Here is a 25,823-nt window from a genome sequence, read left to right on the forward strand (position 1 = left end):
ATCGTCGCTATGGCGGAGATCAGGTTCAGCTGCTCTCAGGCTGAAATGTACTGAAGTTCCCCGTGTGCAAGCAAAAAGCGATTGTGTCGCTTCGTATTGTCTAAAGAAGCGATTACCGAGCAACCTTTCTGCTGCCTATCCTTCCTCCTCCGCGGTCTGCATATATGTGTGACCGCAGAAGTAGTCACCTGCTTTGGCTTGACAGAAAAAACAGAGGAAAATCTAGCGATTTCTTACAGCATGCGCTTCTCCCCTGTAAAGCATGCGTTCGAAACGATCAACGGGAGCTTTCTTGGGAAACTTGTGATAAAGAGAATCAAAATAAAGGCCTCCTCAGTTTGGTAAGCCGTAGCCGTCACTAGCCTTCTACCAGAAGAGTGCCGGTTCGTCCAAGTTTCCTTCCCGGCCATTTCCGAGTCTGGATGACTCCCGATCTTCTCTTTCGATTGCTACCATCCATTTTGGAGTACTCCTCACAAGCCTGTACGACCTTCTTTATTCGACCGAACCATGGAAGGTTTTTCTACTCGCTTCACTTTTACGTCTACAACTCCAATTTTCACTCGGTGGGCTAAGCAACTCCATTCCTACCTGGGGTCTTGAGTGAGCCGTTCAGCAGTTTCCCCTTCAAGACCGTGTTGTATGTTTCCTTCTTATCTGCCTCCTCCTCCTCTCCTGATTCGACCCCCTGGTATCTCTTCGGAACAATTCTCTATCTTTCACTCGTCTTGTTCCCTCAAAAATAGCCCTCAGACTTTCCCTGCCTTCCCGCACAATGGGGCGAAAACGTGGACGGTCTCCCAGCCTTAGTGACGACGACGCTTGCTCTGCAGCTGCTTCGACTTCTAGCAGTGACGAAGAGGAGCGGCAGAGCAGCCGTGATGATTTCTCCGCCTCTGACAGCTCTGATTCTGACAGTGATAGCGAGGTGAAGAAGAACAAGAAGAAGAAAAAGGAAAAGCACAAAGTGAAGAGAAAATCCAAGGAGACGAAGAAAAAGAGTAAGAAGAAAAAGAACAAGAAAGAGAAAGACAAGAAGATGAAAAAGAGAAGGGGAAGTGACTCAAGCACGGGGGTACCCATGGCTGTAAGTCTCCTGCTACTACTACTATGCTATCTCCTCATGCATCGATCTACCACTCGTAGATGCACAAGCCATCTTTCGAACTGTCGGCGTACTGCATCCTTTTTTTTTCTTCTTTGGGAAAGATCGAGTCAAACCGTTCTCCTTTCAAGAACTACCTGATTCTATCTTTCTTTTCCATCCCGACTAAAACGTCTCCTTCTGTCCCTCAAGTTGTTCTTTTCTCGCATATGGGTAGCCGCGGCAGTCACCTTCCCTCTTATGCTTTTTCTTTCTGTGAGCGCAACGGGGCTGAAGAGAGTTCCATTCGGGGTTTATCCCTTGTCTCCTATAGCTGTATCGCTTTCCTTAGTCTTTCTCCATGAAGCTCTCTCTTCCTGTCGGGCAGTGCGCTTCCTTCTCTCATTACTCACTGCCCTTCGTCCTTACCCACTGCCCTTCGTCCTTACCAATGCAGGAGATACCAGGAGTTCTTCTGCTCTTGATGAGAGCCGTTCGTTTCTTTATTTCTAGTCTGAGAGATTCTCAATCTGTTCATCGGTTTCGTCGCACATAGACACCCGTGAGCGACGTGCTGGACTCAGCACACATGGTCTTTTGTTGTAGTACAGTCTAGTTGCTTAAAGAGGGGGTGATGTTTTTATATGGGTTTAAGGCTCTTGCGTCATCATGAAATACGTCTCGGTTCTTTTCTTCACATTCAGCCCGCGCTCTACGATGAGTTCGAAGTTAGGCGGCTTTTAACAGGCCTCTTGCTTAAGAGTCGTTCGCTAGATACTGAAGTGAGTGAGTATACCATTCATTCTTTTTCTTGTTTTCTTCTTTCTTCTTTTTCTTACTTTTTCCCCCATGCGTTCCTTGTCCTTTTTTGTCAGCGGAATTTAGCTGCTCTTCTCTTCATGTATACTACGTAGACACGTGTGCATGTGGTGGATAGGTGTCAGCACTGATGAGATGAAACATACATGAAGTCTTTCAAGAGAGAGATAGAACGATAGGTCGATATGATGCCTAAAGGGTGAATGGCAGCCCCACCCATACATAGGCTCGTGACACTGCATGTATGAAATTGTCAGGGGGGGTAAGAATAGGACGTACAGTTTCTTGTTCATATTGTTACTGTGCAAGATCTCATTCATTCAGTCACACCTTTATCTCTCACACACAACGAAGTCTATACGAAGAGCTGCTTTTCTTTTATACTCAGTTGTGTGGGGTGTCGACGTCTAGGAAGGAATCAGTCTTGTCTTTCTTCCACAACTAGGAAGGTGCATGGTGATCCTATCTGTTTCATCTCTCTCCCTCTCTTGTTCTATGCGTACATGTAGTGCATGCATGCGCCAAATCATACCAGAGCAATGTATCTGAGTTAACGTAGAAACTAAAGTCTTCTACTTTCTGTTCATGAGGTGGAGACAAGGATGGAGTCTGGGTGATGTGTCCACAGCTTGCTACGGTCTTTGAGAATCTCGATGACAAGCAGGTTGTCTACCTCGATGGCTTACCGGATGCGACGTTGAGGAAGAAGCTGAGACATCTGTTTAGAGCTCTTCATCTAGAGGAGGTAAGATGATAAAGAGACGAAGGAAGAGATTGCAGATATTTGTATCAAACAACTCTCATCAAATAGTCTGTCGTGTGTCTTGTTCTTCAGATTGGGGGGAGAAGGGGGGGATACCTTTTCATGGAGATGTCATTCACAGCTAGAGGGTCCTCCTGGATCTGTGCAATAGGTCCAGAATCCTGAGGGAGTGCATGCATGCATGCATGCAAACCAGCTATAACACGACAAGAAGAAGTTTGTCTCTTTTTTTGTAGGGTATCATCTTCATTTCTCTGCTTTGAGATGTAAGGGTACGTCTTCTGCTTTAGGAGCTCTTTCTCGAGTCGATCGTCTGATAAGTGTATTGAGAGAGAGCTTACTATCCACATAGATGCATATTCTTATTCCTCTTCCTGTTCATATGTTCCTTACGACGAAGTCCTCATATCTTTTCTCCTGTCTTTTATTCCTTCTTTCTCATGATCTTCATGACTACTCTATAGTCGAATCTTTCTCGCGCTCTCCTCCCTATAGGGGAAGACTCCTACTAACCACCACACCTGTGGGTCTCTCCTCTACATGGCAGTAGTCGGCATAAGCACCACATGTTCTCACTCTCCTCTATCATAGAGCCGAGGTGTGCTTCAAGCACTATCCTTCTATAGTGAGCTCGTCTTTGGTCTTTCCCTTCTTCATATTCTTTTCTTTCCAGGTGAATGAAGAAGAAGGTTCAAGCACAGGGTTCGCTAAGGCGAAACACATGAGGAAAGGTTTCTCTTTAAAGAAGATCATCGCCTCTCTGTGTACGGAAATCAAGAGCTCTCTTCCCGCTCCTACCTCTTCAGCTGTCTCTGAGAAAGATGTCGATGACCTCCAGGATGAACAAAAGGGCCATCACCCTCAGAGAAAGGAAGAAAAGGATATCCAGCTGAGCGAGGAAGGAATGACACCCGAAGAAGCAGAAGCGATTGTGAGTGGATGGAGAACAGAGTCAACAAGGCTGAAGGGGCGTAAACCTGGAGCCATAGGTCCTATGCTACCTTCAGAAGGACGACTACCACTTCTCCGACGAGAAGAAGAGAAAGAAGAAGAAGAAAAGGAGGTGATGATGAGATCTACATCAGATAGAGATATATGATGATGTCTTTATTTTTTGTATATACTTGTGCTTGTCAGAAGAATACGGTAGGCCTTTCTTTGAGCGATTCTTTCCAGCTCTCTTACATTTAAAGGCGGCTTATATAGGAGGACCTTGGCTGTTATAATGGGACAGTACGTATGTGTATCTTCTATACATTCTTCTTTCAAGTGTCTTCTCAGTGGCGATCTCTCTCTCTCACACAGTGGCAGTGTGATTTAGTCCTTATGAATCACGTGGTGACTGAGGTACGATGAATGATCAGATTTCTCTTCCGCGTCTTTTCAACTCTTCGAGCGCTTTCGATAACATGCAAATGTCAACGAGGAGGCTTCGGTTTTCTTCTCGGCGGTTGTCAGCGCTTTACAGAAAAGAGAATAGGCAGACCTTTCTCTCCTCGTCTTCTCTGAATAGACTCATTATGGGAGACGTTCTGTGGAGTTGTTTCGTGGAGACACCTTATCGGGTGGAGGCAGAACGTGTAACTGAGTGAGCGAGAAGCGTCTGTTCTTTTTCTCAAATCATGCGGCTGCTAAGCTCATCTTTCCTTTCACAGGAACAACTTTCGTCTGTATTCGTAGATGCAGAATGAAGTCATGCCCCACGTGTATATGTATGTATGGATGTATATATGTATATGTAGGTATGGCTCTGTGTGTATGTGTGTATAGGGAGGTATATGTATGTATAGGGAGGTATATGTATGTATATGCTTGAATATATGTGGGACCATAGGAGGCGTTTGACAACCAGATTCATGTGCACCCCCAGCGATATTCTCTTCTCTGAGAAAGATGAAAAGTCTTAGGGCACGTGTTGCTGATTGGCCTTCTTGGATGGAGCCTAAGACGAGTGTGAGTGGGGTGTCGAGGGATTGTCGGCTTGTTCTTCTCAGGAAGGTAAAGGGGAGAAGAAAGAAGAGAAAGAGAAGGAGGACGACGCTGGCATGGACAATCTCGATGGGAGGAGGGGCAAGCAAGGAAGAGAGGAATGGATGCTCGAAGCCCCAGCGTATTTGAAGAAAACTTTCTCAACCAACTCGAAAGCTGAGAGTAAGTGCTTCCTGCGCGTCACCCTCACGGCTACGCCGCAGGCTTTTCACTAAAGAAGAATCGTATGGAAGGTGTACGTGTGTGTGTGCGGGGGAAGGAGGCCGGCAATTTACTTGACAGGTTTCTTTATAGTTCGTCAGACAGATGAAGCGGCGGACGCATGTCTTGTCTAATGGTTTAGAGATACTGTTAGAAGGTTTTCTTGAAGGTTGGCATTGCCACGTAGACATAGCGTGCGATAGGTGTACATATCTTGTAGCAGATCATTCATGTAGAAGTCGAGGGATCTCCTTATCTTTGTGTGATGACGTGGAAAGCATGAAGGAACAGAAGTCTTATGTAGAGCTGTCTCTCCTTCTCCGAACGTTATCATTACCTCAGGTGTTGACATAGCTGCATGTCGTGTTGGGTATAGACATCGTGGATTGTACGTTTACAGCGTGTACCGTGCTTACTACCTGTCTCAAACCGAACAGTAGCAAGGAGGCTGGACGAACGTAGGGAGCCTTCTCCCCAGTGCCTCCAGATGGCATTTCGGGGGTAGTTACACTGGAGAGATTTGTCTGGAGAGATGAGACATGCGGATTTCTCTTTCGCTTTAGAGATACTTCAACAAAAGAAACGAGAAGAGGCTGAAGCGGAGCAAATGCGAGCAGCAATGGAGGAGTGGAACCGTCAGCATCGGGCCAAGAGTCTTCGGGAGATGGCTGAGGCAGGTAAGTGTAACTCTATTCCCGATTACGCAAGGAGAGGAAGGAGGGGGTTACTGTGTCTCGAGTTTGACGATGCTAAAGAATCTTTGCATTCGAGAGCTGAAATGTGTTGATATACATGACTGATGATGGCCGTTTCTGGTTGAAGTGGCTTTCCTTGGACTTCAGTGCGGATGAATTGATAACCAGGGCTTCTTGAAAGAGAAAGGACGGGTGTAACAGAATGTCCCCGAGGAGGGGACCGGCAGCAAGCGTTCTTTCCGATGTGTCCTGTTAGTCCGCTCGTCTGAGTTTGCCGATAGTGTCGAGTGTGCATGCAATGACACTCATTTTTCTGTTGGCTGGTGGTGACTTGTCCTGTCCTTCAGGAGAAGTCGAAGACGGAAGGGAAATGTACAAGGCATGGAAGAAGGCGATGTGGTCTCAAGATCTATGGGGCAAGTCGGCAGCAGAGCAGCGCTCCGTAGAGCTCGGGGTACGTACATCTGTTCATCTCCATGAGGAATGCGAAATCTTCCTCTTGTTCAGCAAAACAGGTCCTTCGCACTATGCGGGTTTGCCGTTACCCGCACGAATCGCCTCGCTTGCGTATGAGGAAGTGGCCTTATTAGACCCTGGAATTGCAGAGGAGAGGGCAAGCTCCTCTTCGCTCTCAGGATGTTTTTTCCCCATGTTCTCATGACTGCAGAAAGACGAGCCTAACGGGGGACAGCCGTGGCGACGATTCGACCGCGAGAGAGATCTGGAGGTACATTCTGATGGGAAAAGACGTTGCATGAGTCCCATGCTCCGTTTCTGCTGTCTGAATTGATCATTACTGCGCTCCGTCCAATGTCGTAGGGAGGTTTATGTGTGGAAGGAGGGAGGGACAACAGGAGCAGATCGGCTGCAGTCAAAGAGTTGTACCTTGAGTAATCACTACCAGACGCCCATGACCCGGAAAGAAAATGGTGATTCGACCGACGACAAGTAGACAGGCGTCTCGGTGTGCCGGTAGAGTGATTGCCGGCCGGCGTGGTATGGGCGTGGCCGTGAGCTTGTCTGACGGTTGATGTGACACACTGCGGGTTCTGTTTAGAGGGTGTGTGTCTGTCTGCTTTACGGTACTGCTGCTTTTGGGTGTTGAGTGTTGTTACGAAGTGCATCGGGACAGTTTTGTGTATTTCTAGCTGTACTTCGATTCCATGGAGCATCGGCTCTAAGTTGTTTTCTATTCTCTGTTAACTTTCCCTTGCAGACCGGTCGGCAGGTTTCACGCGAAGACTATCAAAAGCTGGTGAGCCTGATTCAGCGCAGGGCTTGTCCAGGCACCGGGGGATGGGCCAAGGCTCACCAGACAGTAGCAAGTGGATCTGTATGCGTCTAATGTGCACACGGAATGGCAAGGCGCCGCTGCCGTTTTCACGACTGGCTATGTGTCCTGCTGGTGTGTGCAGATAGCGAAGAACTCCGATTTCAACAGTCGTTTCCACTCAACCTGGCAGTCGAGCTTTCTCTAATGGTGATCTTCGATTATGTCAGTGTTTGTGAATCGCCAAGTGTTTTTCTTCTAATAGTATACTTCGACGCAACTTTCGAATCTCTTGTCAATTTAGATGAGCCGGAAAGATTTTGTTTCCTCTTCTCAAATCAGGCAGCCGCTTGGGAAGCCGACGAAGAGAGTTGTCGAGAAGCAGGCCGGGCTCGTGTGCAGGCAATAACTCTATGGATACGTTTTTCTTACACGCTAATTCACGAGTAAACATCCTTTTTCCTTAGAACGCATTCCCCATCTTGCCCGGGGAATGTAGAGCTAGCAAAACCATCACTAACGCTCCAGCAGAGATAGGGGGAGTTGAAACCAACATTATAGCTGTAAAGGTGGGCACCCACCCTTCTGCACGAGCGACCAGAAGAACCAACGGACCAAAGGTCCTGCGTTTCCTTTGAGCAAGCGGGAAAGTCCGTCTACACTTTTCTGTGGCAGAACTGTCCGGCTCCGAAGTCCAGCATAGTTGTATGGAAGCTATCGATGCGAGACACAAACTGCACAGACCGTTGAAACAAGAGGGGCCGCCCAACGGTGGCGACCTCTTCACGAATGACGTTAGAGGCACGCCGTGGGCTCGTCCGGGTTCTACCGTGTAGCTGGCAATATGCAGCCGACACGAGTGTATAGTACACGATGCGCACGCGTACGGATCAGGTTGCGTTCTTTTAAGCAGTTGAGTTCAGCTGGTCCTTTCAAGAGTGAGGTGGGGAAACTGAGCACCTCTTTCGACATCCAGAAGCACGGCTGGTTCGCCTTTTGAATGTCTACAGCGGGGAAACGGCTCAACCCCTTGGTAACGAGAACCGTCGGAACTGTGCAGTGAGTTCCGTTTTGTAAGCGAGAGAGGAAGAACGCGGCTTAAGACTCCGTCACAGTAAGATGGTACAACCCCTCCAAAGAGCTCAGGGAACTATTGAACAGTCTGAGAACACGAAATTCTGTAGGCAGAAACCGATGTCCCCTCTGCAGCAGAAGTGGAAGCGCATGTTGCCCGGCCGTTTCCTGTCCCGCGGGTGGGCCAGCTCTCTCGCTGCGACTGGGTGGTCGCGTTTGAGAACGAGGAAAGAAGCGGAATCATTGGCTCGCCGAAGACCGGACCTTCGTTTTGAACTCTGGGGTCACTTTGTACCATTGTCCACAGATTGATGCACGCATCCTAAAAACATGAGGAACGAGGGTTCTTTTTCAACGGAAGGCATATTTCTCGCTTCCCCTCCCGCTAGCCCGAGGCAACGTCGGAATTACATGCAGTGAGTTCCGCGGCGGCTCTCGGCGCCTCCAGTCGTTTTTGTGCATCCCCCGCCTCACCATAGGCTGGCCATGGCGCTGCTTTAGGAGCTATCCAAGCTCGCCACCTTCTTCTATGTATGAGGCACTCCTGGGAAGACTGCATTCTGTTGCGGTGTGCCAGCTGTTCCTCCCCATTTTGCGGTAACCTTCAGAGACCCCCACAATTTTTAGAGTCACCTCGCTCTCTGACTTTATCATTGGTGATGCACAAGGAGAAATAGTCTCTGCAACCTTTTGTAAATTCGACCACGCAAACTATCGCCGATCTGCGGCGAAATCAAAGGCGGCTTCCCCCGTCGGCGGCTGATCAGGTTAGGCTCCGACTATTTCTGCCGCAGGCTGACGTTAGCTGAGGAAAGAGCCCTGGTCTTTTTCTTCTTTTTTCATGTCCGCTCAGGAGAGTTATGTGTTAGTGGTGCCTGCACAGGCGAGCCTGTGTGCTGTGTCAGCGGCGGATCAACTCTGGCGCGAAGAATGATTGTGACAGGGGCCACTCCAGCACTCCTCGCTGCTTCGAAAGAGGTCACGATAGCAACCTCTCCTTTGTCACTGTGACAGTAGTGGGTGGCAACCCGTGGGCTCCCAGGAGTCCTTTACAGAGGGCGAACTCTTACACCGGACTGTAAGAGAAGTACCTTTCCGCTGTGCGGATCTTGGCAATTTTTGTAGTCATCATCTTCGCGTCTGTCGACCCCAGGGTTCCCGTAGGCGCCTCTGCCTGACCGAACCAGATTCTTGTTCATCTACAATTCCTCTATCTGGATGCTTTTTTTGTGCTTCTCCCGGGCACCGTTCGGCTAAAGGACTTTCCTGGGGCCATTCTGGTCTGCGTGTGCGAGCCGCTTTTCTCGGCGAAAGACGAGCACCCCAGTGGCCAAGTGTTCCTGTCGACCCTGAGGCACTCGGGGTACAGGACAGGTCGGATTTTCCCGGCTCTTCGATTTTATTCGAAAGACTGCCGGCCCCATGGCAAGCGTAGACGCCGAAGGGAGCGTTCCGTCCTCTTCCGTGGATCCACCGGGGTATCCTGGATCAGGGGGATATCCTGCGGAAGACCTTCCTGTCCTTTATCATCTGTCATTTCTCCATGATTTTCTGAACTACTGCACAGCCGTATTGTGGTTCTTGGCCTATGTGGCGCTCATGATGAAAGTGCACCGCGAGCGCAATGCATACGGCCTCTCTTTCCAGTCTCTCTTCGCCCTAGTGTGGGTTGAGATCAGCAACGTTCTATTGATTGTTTGCTTGCTTGGGTATCACCGTCGCCCCCTTCACTTAGAGTTCTTCGTTGTGGATTGCTCTTCCGCGTTGGTGTCTCTCATGGTCTTTCTCTATATTTACAAATACTTCAGCTCAACTTACGAAAGTCAACGCGACAACTTTGGAAAGAAGTTTTGCCGTCTCTTTTGCATCAAACCCTGTATAGAGAAATACCACTTTCTCTTTCTTTATCTCGTCGCCTTTGTCATCTCCTGTCCCATGTTCCTTCTTCGAAGATCCAAGTACGCTGTACCTCTCACCAAGGTCGCGGTGAGCGGGAACTTCCGCATGATAGCATCAGCAGGATTGTCATTCTGGGAGTGCTTCAATGACAGCGTGCTTGCCCTTGCCCTTGTCCCCCAGCTCTTCATGTTCTATAACAAAAGGCCCAGGAAAGTTACGAATCTTCTTGGGACCTTCGTCGCCTTGCTTTTCTTCGCGCGCATCTGCGCTTTCATGTACTGGTAAGTCGATAGATAGATGGATAGATAGTCTTGTCTTTGGAGTCACTCTCACCCATCCTTAGAGAAGCGGGGGAGGCCCGGGGACGTCTCAAGAGTTTCTTCATCATGCCTAGCTTGAAGTACGATGGAGTTTGCTTGAGGCGCACCTCATGGGAATGCGCTGTGTGCTCCCAAGACACCCCTGGGCTCAAGAATATCCCCAGATACTAGAGGTGCGGTCTATTATCTCTCACCCACACGGTGGCTCGAGTGAGGGGCCTAGACGTAGGTAGCGTCATATTTGCTGGCGCGATATCTGTTGCCGATAGCTTCAGGTGCAACTGGAGAAACCATGGCAATCGACATGACATTCCCGTGTCGCGGTGTTTCAGACAGGAAAGTCCATAAGGCAAAATCGACAGAAACCTGTGCTTCCCGCCGTGTCTTGGCCCGTGTTTAGCCAGGAATATGCAGTCGCACTCACGAGGGGGGGGGGGCGAAATGACGATCTCTACTGCTGTGTTTTTCTGATTCGAGACCGTTGCAAAGAAAACGTATACATCCGTCCGAAACGATTTACGTAGGAGAGATTACGTAACAGGTCCAGTGGATGTCGTGGCGAGTTAGGAGCGACAGTTTGGCCGTCCTTAAGAAAACGCATTCACAGTTGTGCTGACGGGAGCGAACGGTGCATCCGACGGATGATAGCTGGGGGACAGCAATGGGTTGTCATCGAGCGAAGTTGGTTTGCAAGAGTGATGCGAGTATTCAGGACATAGAGTATGGAAACGACAAAGACTACAGGCGGCGCAAGACTGTTCAACTGAGTGTTCTTGGGGAATGTGCTTGCAGGCTAAGCTTTACGTGGTTTCATACTTCACAACCATCTGGGCGTGGCATTCACTTGCTGACAGAAGCACTGAACATCCTGATTCTGACAGACTTTTTGTACCACTACATCCGCGCCAAGCTCGCCGGGGAGCGCGACATATCGCTGCCAATTTGAGGAGCTAGAGTGCGGCCAGTGAGTTACACAGAAATGAAACCAAGATATGTAGGCCCTTCTCCCGCCCCCATTTCCAGGCGCGACAGTGGCGCCCTGAAAACTGAGAAGAAAACTCAGAATCTGGCTGCTGTCTCTTTGGGTGGGCGGTTGATTTGCTCCGAATCTCTTCCTTCCCTTTGGGCAGAGGGGTGCTTCTCTTGGTTGTCAATCTGGATAGGCTGGCGGCGCACCGCGGGTCTGGCAAGTGAGAGAGACTGGGCCACAATCCATCTGTGTGGTGGCTGTCTCATAAAGCTGAAGATGAGGTACGCGTCAACAACCGCTTCGGTGCTCCAGTCGACGTGTACTTCTCTGCTTGGCCGCGGTCCTCCAAGAGGCTCTGTCTTTCTCTCAGTACCAGTGTAGTGCGCTTACATAGTTCCGTCGTAGTCTGTCCGAACTGTCAATCGTCACCGTGGTCGGTTCATCGACGTGTCCCAACGGATTTTCTTATAAAGAAACAGTATAGAAACCATAGAACGGAGATTCAAAAGCATTGGTCTAGCCCATTTTACTGGGAGAGATAAGGACAGAAAGAGGCACTATGGAGCTCGGTCTAGGGATAACGCAGTCAGGCACGTTCAGGTGACTAGTAACACTGTTTGCGGGTTCCCTTCCATGCGAGCAGGCGGAAACGCCAGGGCTCGTTGAAATGAGTTTTGAAAGCCGAGGGGCTGTAAACGGAACCGCCGGGGTCGGCTTAGCTAAGTTTCTTCTAGTACGAGATTGCTTGGACAATTTCCGCTGAGCCAGGACGTGACTTCCTCTGGCTATCCGGACACTCGTTAGTTCCAACGTAGCGCTAGATCGCGTCCGCACTCTGGAAAAAGGGCTAGCAGACTCCGGAGTGCGTCTGCCGGATCTTACGCCTAATGGTCCCTGAGAAGTGACAGCTCACTGGAGAGATCCGAACTCGTACCCCCCGAATAAAGGGAAAAGCCCTCGGTGTTCGAAGCAACAGCTCAAGAGGGCAGCACATCACACCCTGCACGGAAAACCTGTTGACCGAGGTTTGTCTGCAGTCTGTCAACTCACGTCTGTCGTGTAGCCGTGAGCTGGATAACCTGCTACAGCTTGCGGCTGCTGAAACGCGACAGAATAGACCTGCATGACCTGTGTGACATCCGGAAACTAGAATGGGAAGGCACCAGCAATATGCTTCTATAGTCCTTGGTTGCTACACCACTATGCGCGCAAGTGAGCCAAAGTAGCGGCGGTCAGAACAGGGCTTATCTTGCAAACCTTGGTTTGCACACCTGTCGGTGTCACCTGTGTGAAGGAAAGACTCCTGCCGCCTGGAGTGGTGAAGGGATGTAAACCTGGAAAGTGGCCTCAGGACGCAGCGAAAACACGGCGGTCGCAGAGAGGCCATCGACGGTACGGGAGCGCCGGCATGTTGAAAAAGGACACGACCAGAGGTTTTCTCAAAGGACTGTATCAATAAGCAGCAGCTGCGCCCAGCACTTTCGACACCGAAACAGCCAGCCTCAGTTTCGACAAAACTATGAACACTTGACACCCTGGTCTCGTGGAGGGGGGAGAGAGAATGACCGCCAAGACCACCCTCGTCAGCTGCCCCGGTCGGCCTGGCGACACCCGGAAGGCGTCGGGAGTCTGCTTCGCGGACATGCCCGAGTTGAGATGTGAACCAGACAGTGACACCGACCGAAGAAATCTGGACACCTGTGCCTGGGCTGAAAATGCTTCTTTTATCAAGGCCCATGTTACCTACCCGCGCAGTTTCCTTCTGTATGGAAGTTGCCATCCATCAGCAGCCGAAACTGCGTTGATTTCCGCTCCCCGGAAAGTAGGCTGGTCTTTGCCCGGTGGTAGACCCTACCCAAATGTCTTTTTGACGCTCTTTCCAATCGACTGTTCATTTGAGGTTTGTTGTCCAGCGTATCTTATTAAAAAGCGGTGTGTCTTGGGTGCGTGCCAAGCATCGCATAAAGCAGGCACAGCCAGCCATTTCCCGCTGTTGGTAATCCCCAGCTTTTCGAGTTTCGCTGTACGACAAATGGGACGACTGGCGTAGCCGGCGTGTACTTGCTGTAGTGTAGGCTGCTCTCAAACGCGATAGGTATATGCGTGCCGCTTGGTCACTGGCGGCTTGGGCCTGGTCCGGTCGTACTTGGTTTTTCTCTCCGTCGGCATGGAAGTGTCGAAGGAAAATGGTGACCTGATCGACAGGACACTGGCGGCTAGTCGGAGTGCACGACGAAAGAAGCCTCGAAGAGTCGTTGCACGACAGTGGTTCCAGATGGCGGCAATGTTTGGGCACGTGGCTGTCCTAATGAGAGACGTCGGCACCTGGCTGTTTCTCTTCGTCTGCGAACTGACAGCAGAGGTTGGCAGGGCTTTTTGCAAGCTTGGAAGCTTGATACAGGGGCACTTCGGCACTTTCCTCCACCCTCAAAAGCCGCTTGCCTTGGATTCTGTTGACCAGGTGCGCAGGGGGGCTACACGCATGTGGTGTTCTGTTACCTGCTCCAGCTGCGAAATTCGGCCTTCTGTAGCTGCGAAACTCGGGCTGCTACTCCTGCACCGTTGACGGCCTCCAAACAAGTACACGCCACAGTGACCTTACAGTTACAGGGAGTGGGGTGTTCGGTGGGCTGTCAGCTCGGGACACTTGGCATGCGCACTCCGTGGTATAGTTCTTCTCTCCCACTCGTGGTATCATCCCAGTTGTCTTCGCTGTAGCCGATTTACTTTGCAGCAAACCCTTGCAGATCTGGCGAGTGGACGCTGGCGTAGTCTTCCGTCCCTCTAAGAAAACAGACCCACTGAGGTCGCAAAGAGGCGATTTCTTTTTTCTTGCCGCCTTACTGCTTACCTCGCAGGCGAGACCAGCGGGAAATCGTTCTCGGATGAGGCTGAAGACTAGTAAACTGCCAAAGAAACTGGCCAACTATCGCCAGAAACTGGAGCGGCCGGCCAGCCCTTTTAAGAGCGAAGGAAGCATCGAACTGACTTCCACTGCGAAACAAGTACAGGAGATACAGTTCCAGCATCAGCTGGCGAGTACGCAGTTGCAGCAGTGTCCCCCCATACAACAAGCCTTGCCGACCGCTTTCTCGCCTAACAAAAGCGCGAACCGCGGTGAAAGAGACGGAGGTGATGCCGTCGACCAGCCAGAAAAAAAGAAGTCTACGGGAAGCCCCGGAAATCAGGGACCTCCGTCGGCCACTCAGGCTGAGGTTGCGAGAACTGAACAACCCACGGTGAGAGAACACCTGCCCGCCTCGCACCCGCCAGCAAGGAACCAGTCGGACCCCGCAAATCGGGTCTCCTCCAGGACCGTGGAACAACTGTTGCCGGACGTAGAGACCCCCGCTCGGTATCACAGCGACACCGACCACGGCTTCACTATCGTCAGCCGCGGAAAGACGAGGAGCTCGGGGAAGACGCGAACAACAGCGTTATCCGGTCCTCGTCCTCTGCCCCCCAGGGAGGAGCTGCCACGTGCCGGTCTCCAGGGAGGAGTAGAAAACGGGAAGGCGGTTCACCCTGAACACGGACCGACTCGTCACGGTGAGGGTGCAATTGTGTCAGCTAAAAGTCGTCTTGCAAATGCTCTCCGAAACACCGCAAGCGGCTGGCAAAATTCCGGTAACGGTTCGAAAGCCCGCCTCTCCCGCAGACCCGGCCTGGCAGCCAGGCAACTAGAGCACGCAGCCCATGTTTCTTCATCTGATACTGGTCCCCGCACAAGCAATGTCGCAAGGGAGAGAGAGGCTTCTCCCGAAGGAACAGTCACTCCGCGAGAATCGATGCCAAATGAGCGCGAACTCGGCCGTCCAAAGAGTGGCCCTGTCCCCCCCCGGGCCCGGACTTCACGCTACAGTCGAAGCCGAACCGAGGCATATTCAGTTCAGAAACTCCCAAAGGATGTTGCAAGGCTCTCCGGATCTGCAGGTAATGAAGCGGAGTCGTCCCTAACGTCCGCGCAGGCAACAACTCAAGCTTCCGAAACAGTCACCGAGCCTAACAACTCCGTAACTGATACACGCGAGCCGGCACTGCCCACATCGGCACCACCCAAGAGGTGGATTGATCATGTCTCAGACGAAGACGACGAAGGATGCTTGTCGGCCCAAGAACCAACTGGCCGCGTCGCCCTGCTGGGCGACAATATGGATTTGCCGGTCCCAAAGGAGGTTGTCGGACTGGATAGCCAAGAGGGACATCCTCCTTCCCCAGCGAAGGAATCGTCGGACTCCGCCGTGGAACCCCGGACAGACACCGGTCAGCTAGTGCGGCGCAAGGAGGATACTCAAGCTGAGCAATCCGTGATAAAGGGTCCCTCAGCTGCCTCTTCTGTTTCCAGTGAAGGTGTACCCGGGCGCGCTCGCCGGCAATGGTATTCAAACCAAGCGGACGACTCGGTGGACTCAGCCGCGGCTTCGTGTTGGCCCTCGCTGGGCGCAGCAGCGGCGGAGGCCAGGCGAAAGAAGGACGCCGGGCCGAAGCAAGATCACAGGTGAGCTGCACGTGTGGACGGATGAGTAACTGCGCTGTGCCCCTCAGGCTGGCCAAGCACCTCGCTCTCCGGCCAAGAGGAGCCCCTTTGCCAAGAAAAAGACGGGAAGCCGCTGTGAGTGAGTAAGAAAGTTCTCTGAGACAGTCTATAACATTCACTGCCTACCCACCCGCACTTGAACCAAAGTACTGGCCCGGGACGCGTGACTGCCGCCTCTGTCGTGCCCTAGTACCCAGAGCCAAGAACTGTGCGCGTTTCTGTCAGACACCAACCAAGCCGTCTGAGCTACCTGTTTGAGCCGGTGGGCTCGCAACGCCCTCCGACTACGAGTCTCCTTGGCCTTCCCGGGGAAGGTTTCAAGGCGGTCGCCCGGCATGGTGACTCTAAGCAAATGCAGCACCATACACACAATACGGAAAGACTAGAAGCAGCAGCTTCGCACAGCAGACGACAAACTGGAGACCGTGATCACCGCCACCCTGACTACATCTGGAGGGTAAAAGGGGAGGTGCATCGCGGAGAGTCCGGAGACACCCAAGCTGCTTCTTCCGGTCAAGAACCCGCGGGAGTCTCTGGTGAGTTTTTTGCCGCAGTTTGAGTATGGCACTTTATAGAATACTTAGTTAGTACTGCTTGACAAGTCTAAGAGCTCACCATCTCTCTTGCGGGTGGCCCGTGAAGCGGTCCAAGGACTGCCTGGTACCAGGTCACAGTACAACGCATGACGCCCTTGTCAGCTGTTTACACCTGGGTCCGTGCACCATCGGTAACGCTTTGATTCCACTAGGATTCCCGCTGTGCATCCTCTTCTTTCTAGCCTGAAGAACGGCTGAACTGTCCGGCACCCCCTCCATGGTCCGTAAGAGCCGCACCAACGCGCTTAGGAGTCAAACAACCGGCCGTGTACACTGATCATCGTGCCAGGACAATACCTCCGGAGTATTCAAACTGCCATGTCCGTGCTGGTGGAAGTAAAGCAGGGTGATATTGGTCAGGAGGTTTATCTTCGCGCTTTAACGCTCCTCAAAGAGTTACTTCCCGTGGCGCTTGTGGCGAGTACCTTGCTGGCTTGCCGTAACGGCAGCAGTCTTCTCACACGGAACGCGCTACTCTGATACTTGTGCCTTTTGTCCGCTGGTGCTTTTCTTCTGCAGAACCACTTCTGTTGCACCGGGCAGTGTCTTCGGAGGGGTATATTTCTCAGCACGCACGACCGAAGCCCCCCGGCCAGAGAGAACAACGAAGACTGGAGACCGACCCAAGTTCTTTTCGCTCGGTGCACCAGAGATTTCCCCATGGTTCTACACCACGACAGAGAGGCAGCCATTTTAATTCTCTTCGTATGGGCCACAGCACAAGCGCCCGCGTTCCAGTCCCCCCCCGCGTCCCGCCACGACGTTCACACGGCGTTCCCCCACCCCCGCCGCCGCCCCCAGAGGGAGACTTGACGTTCTTTGCCCCACCTGGAAGTTACGCGTCAACCCTCTGTTATTCAGAAACAATGGCACAGGCGGCGGCAGAAGGCTTGGATCCTGCGGCTGCTTGTCAGCGTCTCGCGCTGCAGCAGCAGCCTTTGCTTAGCCACCTCCGGCCGTTAACAGCCTCCCATTCCTTCCCGCAGATGCCCTTTCTGGCGGATCCAGCCTATTACAGTTTCCCCGACGCGAGCGTGCCAGATGCGTGGATCCCAGGCGTGCCCGCCCTATTTCTGCCGCCGCCCCAGCAACCGGCAGACGAGCAGCTTTGCACCGAGGTGTCGGCGGATCAAGTGGCAGCCCCAGAGACAGCCACAGCGGAAGGCACCGCCGGACAGGAGAATGAGGCAGGGAGTGAAGAACAGCCACTGGCAGACGCGCCTGGTCCCCAGGGCGCGTCAGTGAATGCGGGTGTCCTTGCGTCCTCTGTNNCAAAACGGCGGGCCCAGCGCCGAGGCGGGTCCAGATCTTGCCGCTGAAGAGACTGGTACCTCATGCCTTCCGAGTGAATCACCGAAGACACACTCGTCTATAAAGAACGACCTGAAGGATGAGAAGCCGTTGACTCCCTCTCCTGAGAATTTGGCAGGGCGAGATCCTGCTCCTCACCTGTCCTTGGAAAAGTCGTCCGCACTCACAGAAGGTGATGCTGTCAGCCAGTGCGGGCAAGTAGGCCTTGCTTCAGCTAACCAGCTTTGTGAACGCACAAACAACCGGAAGTTAGACGCGGACGGGACCGCTGCAGTGTCGAGCGAGGAATGCCCCGAGAGAGACTCGTCTCTCGACTCCCAAGGGGCAGTCTCTCAGACTCCCGCAACGTCGCAGCTCCTGCAGGGCGCAGAAAGTGCTGAACCCACTGTACAAGGAGTGGGCGATCTCACATCAGCGGAGGGTCACGAACCGGAGGCAGCGGTTGAGGAAAAACTCGGTAAGGCCAGTGGACAACTACTCGGCAAGATGTTGCAGATGGGAGCCGCAAAGGTTGATCGACGCTCCCTATCAGTACAAGGTAACGTGATGGTCTCGCTGTCGTGATCGAGTCTTCTAAAGGCTGCCTTCTCTCCATACATCATCGCAGTGTGGCATCCCTTAGAAGTGACTTACCTGAATGTCATTACTCACGCCGCTGCACGGGAAGCCGTACGTACGTCCTCTGACGTTGCCGTTTTGGCTTTCCGGGACGTCTCTGTGTCCTGCATGCCGGGTAGTTTCGTCTGCCAACAAAAACAAAGGTATAGAAGTTCTCGGGGTGAGGCCGCCATGTGCCTGCTTGTGAACTGTGTATGGCAGGCTTGTCCCGCATCCCGACTGGCAGTTTCTCCTCCCCCGAGGACAGTGGGACACCGGATCACCAAGAAGAGGGATTTGGTTCGGATGACCTTGTTGACAACTACCCCGACGATGCTGGTGCGCGCGCCTCTGCCGGGCACCCCGGCGAGGATTCCCTTGGCACTCCAAGAACGGTATCAAAGCTGAAGACCGTATACCGTCCGAAAATAGAGGAACCCGCCCTCACAACAGATGAGACCAAAGATGAGCAAGCCAAGCTCTACCATTTCTACGACCCCGCCAGCTGTACTTGGATCGAGGTACAACTCCACTGTCAAGAAGTCACCTGGAGGACGAGTGACAGAACCCGTAGCAAACACCTCCTTTCGTTAAGGTTCCTCCACCGCAGCCAAACTCACATGAGAGGCACCAGCCGTGCGAGGCCTAGCCATCCGAATTTCTAGCAAAGCAGGATCATACTTCACACACTCCAAGCATAGGTGGCTTCGTCGCTTCGAGTTTCTTTAGAGTACTGGCTACTGGGGCCCTCCGCTGACATAAAGATTTAGCAACAAGAGACCACCGGCTATTCCGGAACTGCGAATGCGCGGCGTGCTCACGACGCCGACACCCGCGAGTGTTTTGAGAATGAGATGACACCTGAGAGTTACGCTCGTTCTCTCCATAAACTACGCCGTCGTGCAGTAGCGCAGCTCTGTCTGCGGTGGTGCGGCGGGCGCTTCGCAACGGTCACTCCTCACTGTCCCGGTAGACTGCGGCCGTGACAATTCGCCGGTGCGACGGCGCAAGGTGCAGCTGCGCTGTTGTTCTCTACCATATGTCGTGCAGATTGTAGGAAGCTCGCGTATACCGGCATAATGAAGGCACTCCGTAAGACAAGAACGGAATAACCTGTACTGCAGGACTGCCGTCACGGGTTCTGCGCGCTGGGGCTTCTGCGGGGGACTCGTTTTGGTTGCCACCACACACCAAGCGCTGAACGGACAACTGCAGGTTTCATGCTCAGAGTTTCTCCGGGCGTGAGTTCGGTAGACTTCCCTTCAGGTATATCTCGTTTGCCTAACATCTGGAGAGAGGTACTGATGGCCTCGCCTCGGGCAAGCTTGGCTGGTATCTCTGCATATTTCTTGAAAAGCATCACTTGCCCCTTCCGCTGAAAACTGCCTGCAATGGTCCTCATGTGGCGGAGAAAGCTTCAGAACCATTTATCAGTAACACAGCTGCACATACACGGAAGCTGAGGGCTTTCATCTCGTGGGCCGCTCGGGCGGCTTACCTTCGTAGGCCAAGGTACCCTATGAGAACTTTTGCTCGCTCCTAGGAAAAGTATGCCCAGCCTGACCTGCTAGCAAAGCCGAGCGATCTACTCTGATGACTGCTTCCCCATCTCTGTTCGATGACAGTGCTTCGCGCTGTGCCGCGGCAGCAGACTTCGTCAGTGCCTTCGGGATGTTGTGCATGGATCTCGTAGTATGTTTGGTCTGAAGAGCGCCAGGACGTGACTGCAATGTCGCAGTAAAGCTCCTCTGCGTGCGAACCGCCATGGGAGGCGGGAAATCACTGGGATCGGGGGGGTGTTTCAAAGGCCTTCGCTCTTTCCAGTTCGAACGTCCCGAAGATGTTCTGCGCCTTTTGTCGGACGTATTAGTTTCGCACAGCCCCCCAATGTTGCAGCTTGGCTTCATAACATGTCCAGCCCACATGACAACGCTGTTTTCAGGATGATATCCCACATTGTACGCCCCCAGGCTGCGAATGCCAATACTGCAAGTGTACGTGAACGATGTCAGTGCATAGAAGTCCGTGCCCGTCAAGGCTTTTGTTTCCCACCTTGACGTCTTTATATCATGGTTGCGCTCCTTGTGCCTTTATTTTACCTGTCTTAAGACCGTTCCTTGTCAGCATTCCCGTCAGCGTGCCACTTTTCCAAGGTAGCAGGACTGTTCATCGGAAACTTGTGAATCAAGAGCTTTTGGGCATCGCTGTGGAGATGAAGAGCGAGATTATCCTGCGCAGTGCACAATGCGTGCAGTCTCACGTTTAAATCTGCCGGTCACCCGTCGAAGCTAGTGCGAAGAGCGGTGTTTAGCCCCCGGATGCAAGGCCAGACACCACTCTTTGCATTAGTCACAGGCGATGTCTCAGCCTCCCGGCAGAAGGAAGCACTGCATAGATACCGGTGCGCCAGATCCCACTCTCAACGTGTGCGTTCTGTTTCTCTTCGCGTCCTACTATTCTACCGAGAGGTTACCTTTGCCGTCCTCGACGTAATTCTCCCTTGACAGCGCACAGGTGCCTCCGCGCTTACTGAAGTGCCTTCACGCAGAAGGTTCTGTCGTGCATCCGATAGTTCAACGCGACTCCTTGACGGAGAGCTATTTTGTTAACTCGGAATATGACATTCTTCAACAGCGACACTGTCTGCACTGCCTATGCTCGGAGTTGCGGACTCCGCCGACTTGGCAATCGCTCATACTTGTGAGCTGTCGAAACGCTGGCGTAGCTGCTCAGGCCTTACCCTGGGTGGCTCCCGTCCGGGGGAGCCCGATCCTCTTCTTCATCTTCAAACTGCTTTTCTACGATGGTCACCAGAGACACTGACAAGTTGAAGTCTGTCATCCTGGCTCGAAAAAGAGGCTACCACCGGTTCCCCCAGGCACTCATTCTTTCCTACACCAAGAACGAACTGTAACACTCAACAGCCCGTTACTACGTGCATGTCTTTGGGGGCATTGCGACCAACTGAGTCGCGTCTTGGCACTTATTCAGGAGGCCCGGAGCCTCCTAGAACAGAACGGAAGGCGTTCTCGCGAGAAGTAAGAAGTCACAAGTGACCTGCTAGGCTCGGCAGGACGCGGACAACGCCGCTTTAACATCTCACCCTCAAGCGTTGTCTCCTGGTTACCTCGGTGTTGCACGGAGATGTCCACACCTTCGTCAAGTAACTCCCTCTCTGAGGCTGAAGAAGCGAACAGTTCCACACGACCACGGAACGACACACTGTCCTCATGATGTCCCTAGACAGTCCGCCGTTAGCTCCGAACTTGCTGCACTCAGAACGCCAAACTTTTACTCTCGGTCGAACGAAGTATCCTCTCCCTTCACCTTCCTTTTGTTGGTGATGTGATCCTGAGAACTGGCTAAGCTGTAGGGGTACACAAGTCCCTTTTGCTCATACCTTCATCACTGTCCACTGCTGAGGACAAAAGAAAATGAGAGGTATCTACAACTTCCCTTGTGCCTGGTAACGCACACCCTGCACCACCTTTCCCGGCAAGTGCCTTCCTGATTCCACCGTTGCTTCAAGCTCTCTGTGCGGATTTAGGGCCTGCTGCTCCCGTACTAGGGGATCGAGCCATACCCATCCAAACTTCCCCCCTCAGATCCCATCCCCTCTTCCTTGCCTCAGCCAGTTTATCTCTCATCTCTGTGGCCGTTAATGCAGTCCTTGCAGCTAAAGGATCTGCCCATTCTTCGACTGTCAGGATTTCCAATGCCTTTATCTCTTTGTCTCCTGCCTGCTCTTCACGAAGTGGCACGGAAGACGGAGAACCAGAAGACGCAACTGTGCTTGGTGTTCCAGCTCGAACTCCATCCCGGCCTCCCGCCCAATCGGATCTCTCTGAAACAGAAGACCCGGACGGTGGGACGCCGACATCGTTAACCTCGTGCACGTACACCGTCTGTGAAGAGAAGCCATTTTGCCTAACATTCCAGTCTGCAAAGTCATTCAAAACTTCGGCAAAAGCCGCTACGTCGGTGGAGGGCACAACGAGACGCCGAGTGACGAGCAAACCAGAGTACTTTTCCCCTCGAGCAGTCAAAGCACCCCTGCTGTCGGGCTGATTCCTCTCTGCCCTTTCTCTGTTCTTTTCTCCCGGGATTTTAGCCTCTTCCCTGGTGCCTCCGGAGACAAGAGCCGTCTGCTCCACACACCCAGGGACGGCGGCATCCGCGAGGCTTCTTCGGCAGTACCAACCACTCAGGAACGATAGAGCCCCGGCAAGCAGGTTGCGCCCAGTGAACATCGAATTCTGGCGGCGAAATGCCATGGGACCAGTGAGTACTTCGGCTATCGTTACAAAATCGTGAATATCGTTACCACATTCTTCGTGCTGTTTGCTGCATTTACCACCGCTTCTGTTTAGTTCCGCTCGAGCCACACAAAAATAGGAGTTACACCGCAAAAGAGCCCCCAAGTCCTGGCCATATCCGGAGAAAGAGAAAGACTGTCCACTAGGGCGCCAGTCCGCCTATTTGAAAAAGAATCTGGTACTCCTCGGGAATGGGCGAGTGATCTCTGAGCCCTTCCGGCTTACCACTTTGACCTGGAAAGGAGATAAAAGAAAGGTGCCGTCCATCTGGAGACACCTGTCATGTGCTGCTTCCGCTGAAAGGTCTATTGGCCGTGTAAGACGTACAGCTTCTCTTCACCCTACCGGGTGACTGGGAAGAACAGCCAGACTCAGGTCTTAGTTAGCAGGAACCCTTCACAGATACCAGCTAAAAGCTAGCTTCGCAAGCTGTGCGAAAGAGATTAGCTTACTGCGTCACTGGAACGATGAGGTTCTGCAGAGCGGAGCCGCACGTTTTAAGCAGCTGTCTCAAGGAACGATGTAAGTAACCCGAGCCACGATGGCACCAGGTGACCAAGATGACCAAACGCAGCACCAAGTAAGAACACGCGCCCAACGCGCAAGCAACAGGGGGCCCCGGATTACCGCTTGTCACTTCCGGATTCTCAGGAGAAGTATTTCAGAACGAAGGAGTAACACACCAGACGATTCTTTTGCGACGAGGAGAAGTTTATGCGAAACCAGAATACCTACCTCGACACACACTGCAAGAGTGTCAGTGCTTTCAACCGTTGCCTGTATGCCATGAGCGGAGATGCTGCCGGCCGTTTCGTTGCAGCGTTTGAGCAAAACCTACTGCCTTCCAAGGGACAGTGTCAAGGTCTCTCATGAGAGACGGAAGCAGCATACCGGCATGCATGCGTGCATGCTCGTTTGCACGCATGCCTCGATGGCACCGATTCTGGAACACCCCGAGAATAAAGGGAAAATTGCTACTGCAAAACGTTGCTCTTTCCCCTTGCTAACGAGGGTTTAAGGCACTGGCCTCTCCAGCGTCAGGCAGGGGGAAACTGGGAGGTCGCGCATGTTTCCTTACTCGTTTTTCTCCGGCCGGGTCTCCTGCAGGCACCCAGCTAGCTCGAGTGGCCTTCATCCGACCCCGTCCCGTCAGAAACGACGCGTGGCGTGCCCGGCAGGCTACCTCGGGTACAGCCGCAGACAACCCCAAAGCAAAGGCCTGTGCTCGAAGAGCTGCCGATCAAGGACCCTGTGACAGCTAGGCGAGACGCATCCCTTCTGTCAATCCAAGTTTACGAACGGGGGTGTTACGTTAACGGCCCACCCGAGTCCTCAAGCGTGCAGAACACATCTCTATGTATAGAGCGATCTGATGCGTGCAGCGAGGGAAACTGTGAACGGCTGGCCTCTCTTTGTCAAGCTGTGCTGCGACAAGCTCGTGTGAACCCAGTGCCCTGTCGCCGAATGTCCTCACTCATCCCGTCCCCGTAGACACAGCTCGTGGGAGGCCCTCACCGAGAAAGGTTGTAGACCCTCGGTTTGCGACAGCTTCCTGGCTACAAAGAAGGGAAGCTTTTCTCATCACGTTTTCTAGAAGGCGTCCACACGTCAGGAAAGAGAGCTACTCCTAGGGAGAATCCTTTCCTGGATCAGGACTGTTTGGGTATTGGTTCCCTTCTGTTTGTTACGCCTCATCACTAGCTACGTAGGGTCGCCGTATTCTTTGTGGTGTCTGGCCTTGCTCTGCTGATTCTCCTCTCTAGGTCACCTGGTTTCTAGTCGTTCTTTGCTTTCCTTTCTCCTTCCCCCTTGTCGATGGAGGGAGGAGAGGATTGTTGCGCGGCGTCAGGTATCTTGCCTGTTTGTCGCATGGGAGATCAGGTGCTTGTTCTTCTCTACAACGCCACAGGAGGGAGAAAATCAAGATATCTTATTGATTTTGGTGGTAGGAAGGAAAGACTGATACACCCGTCCAACCCCACATCCCCATCTTTATCTTCTCCTCAGGAACATCCGTCCTCCTCCTCCTGTCTCTCTACGACTCTCCAGCAACAACAAGAGCCGCCCTTGCCCCTTGCGCCTTCTGCAACTCCATCCTCTCTGCTCTCTCCTCCATCCCAAGCAAGCCCCTCCGGGGGCGATAGGAAAGGAAAGAAAGAGAAGGAGCAGACAGCAGTAACTGCCTCTCCAAAGGCTTCTGAAACTGAGAGGAAATCACGACAAAAGAAGACAACTCGGGGAGGAGACGGCTGGGAAGATGATGAGTGCTGTGCGGCACGCGAGTTGTGGGAGGAGACAGGAAGTTGCTGGGGTTTAGCTACCTCCACTGTCCTTACTTCTTTTCCAAGAAAAGATGGAGAAGAAACACGACAGAGGACAGAGAGCAGGGGGGAAGAAGACGTCTCTCAGGTTGTAGAAAGGGCAGGACAAAGCAAGAGCATTCTAGAAATTGGTCCAAACGAGCAGCCGAGATCGGAGGATGGCTTGTCATCGCTTCTTCATGGAGAAAAAGAGCAGAGACAGCACAATGGAGACGTCACCAGGCCAAGAAGAGAACCTGCGGATAAGGTGTGCAAAGACCAGGAGGTAGACAGGCTACCTGATTCCTCATTAGATCCTTTGCGTCAAGCTTTTCTACAGCTCTTGAGACGCTTGCCTGTGGTAAGGAGTCCATACCGCTTGTAGTCCTTGGTTATTCTGGCGTAGCTTCCACATATAGATATATAGATGACGCGTACGTGTAGACGACGTCTTTAAACTCCGGCACCATCCATATATGTGCACCTGTTCGATCGTATATCCCTCAGCTAGGTGCCTGGCCAAGGCTTCATAAGAATGCCTTCAAATTTCTTCTACACTTCGGTATGCTCCCGTGTCTTTTCTCCCTTGACTGCATGTATGCATGCCAAGCCATAGGCCCTACATACCTGTGTGCATAGGTGCATGCAGTAACTCTTCTCTGGTTTTCGGCAACCATGCTGTGCATCAAGTCTTCCATACAAACGATGAATACAGACGAGGGGTTCTTCTTTTCCCCTGACTTTCTCCAGCAAACTTCTATGTCTGTATTCTCTCCACGATTCTCCGCAGCTTGCTTCATTTGAACACACCAAGTATCGGTGCCTCGTCAAAGAGTTTCCCTTTTTTCTTCCTCTTTCCTTTCTCAATCTTCGAGGTGAAGAAGGACCTACCGGGTTGTCGCGCAACCGACGATTTGTTTGGGTGAATATCGATGCTCTGATCTCAGCTTCAAAGATGGTTGGAGCTCCTTCGACAACAAGCAGAAAAGAAGAGCAAGATGGTCAGAGCTCTAACAGTTCACAGGTACCACAGCTTGAACGAATCCCCTAGTTCCTTCACATCATGTGTATGTCTACCTCCC

General features: G+C 52.4%; 4 protein-coding genes across 4 annotated transcripts; 3 read left to right on the forward strand and 1 right to left on the reverse strand.

The window, feature by feature from the left end:
* Window positions 1–321: 321 nt before the first annotated feature.
* Window positions 322–11,053, forward strand: CSUI_004558 (uncharacterized protein). Its single transcript, XM_068064746.1, has 12 exons — window positions 322–1,087; window positions 1,789–1,866; window positions 2,532–2,648; window positions 3,340–3,729; window positions 4,661–4,817; window positions 5,420–5,533; window positions 5,899–6,278; window positions 6,768–6,806; window positions 6,967–7,031; window positions 7,832–7,935; window positions 8,203–10,075; window positions 10,907–11,053. The coding sequence occupies exons 1-7, from the start codon at window positions 776–778 to the stop codon at window positions 6,210–6,212; spliced, it is 1,482 nt and encodes a 493-aa protein (XP_067923276.1). The 5' UTR covers window positions 322–775; the 3' UTR covers window positions 6,213–6,278; window positions 6,768–6,806; window positions 6,967–7,031; window positions 7,832–7,935; window positions 8,203–10,075; window positions 10,907–11,053.
* A 1,846-nt stretch (window positions 11,054–12,899) lies between these two features.
* CSUI_004559 (uncharacterized protein) lies at window positions 12,900–20,318 on the forward strand. Its single transcript, XM_068064747.1, has 7 exons — window positions 12,900–13,545; window positions 13,943–15,582; window positions 15,847–16,157; window positions 16,737–17,454; window positions 17,507–17,985; window positions 18,348–18,646; window positions 19,176–20,318. Exons 1-7 carry the CDS (start codon window positions 13,252–13,254, stop codon window positions 19,203–19,205), a joined length of 3,771 nt encoding a protein of 1,256 aa, XP_067923277.1. The 5' UTR covers window positions 12,900–13,251; the 3' UTR covers window positions 19,206–20,318.
* Window positions 20,319–20,914: 596 nt separating this feature from the next.
* On the reverse strand, window positions 20,915–23,270 carry CSUI_004560 (uncharacterized protein). The gene has a single exon (XM_068064748.1). The coding sequence runs from the start codon at window positions 22,397–22,399 to the stop codon at window positions 21,650–21,652; it is 750 nt and encodes a 249-aa protein (XP_067923278.1). The 5' UTR covers window positions 22,400–23,270; the 3' UTR covers window positions 20,915–21,649.
* Window positions 23,271–23,444: 174 nt separating this feature from the next.
* Window positions 23,445–25,792, forward strand: CSUI_004561 (uncharacterized protein; the record flags this gene model as incomplete). Its single annotated transcript, XM_068064749.1, has 2 exons — window positions 23,445–25,102; window positions 25,532–25,792. The coding sequence occupies exons 1-2, from the start codon at window positions 24,257–24,259 to the stop codon at window positions 25,790–25,792; spliced, it is 1,107 nt and encodes a 368-aa protein (XP_067923279.1). The 5' UTR covers window positions 23,445–24,256.
* Between the last annotated feature and the right edge of the window lie 31 nt (window positions 25,793–25,823).

Source organism: Cystoisospora suis, assembly GCF_002600585.1.
Source record: "Cystoisospora suis strain Wien I chromosome Unknown contig_2147, whole genome shotgun sequence".
Lineage (NCBI taxonomy): Eukaryota > Apicomplexa > Conoidasida > Eucoccidiorida > Sarcocystidae > Cystoisospora > Cystoisospora suis.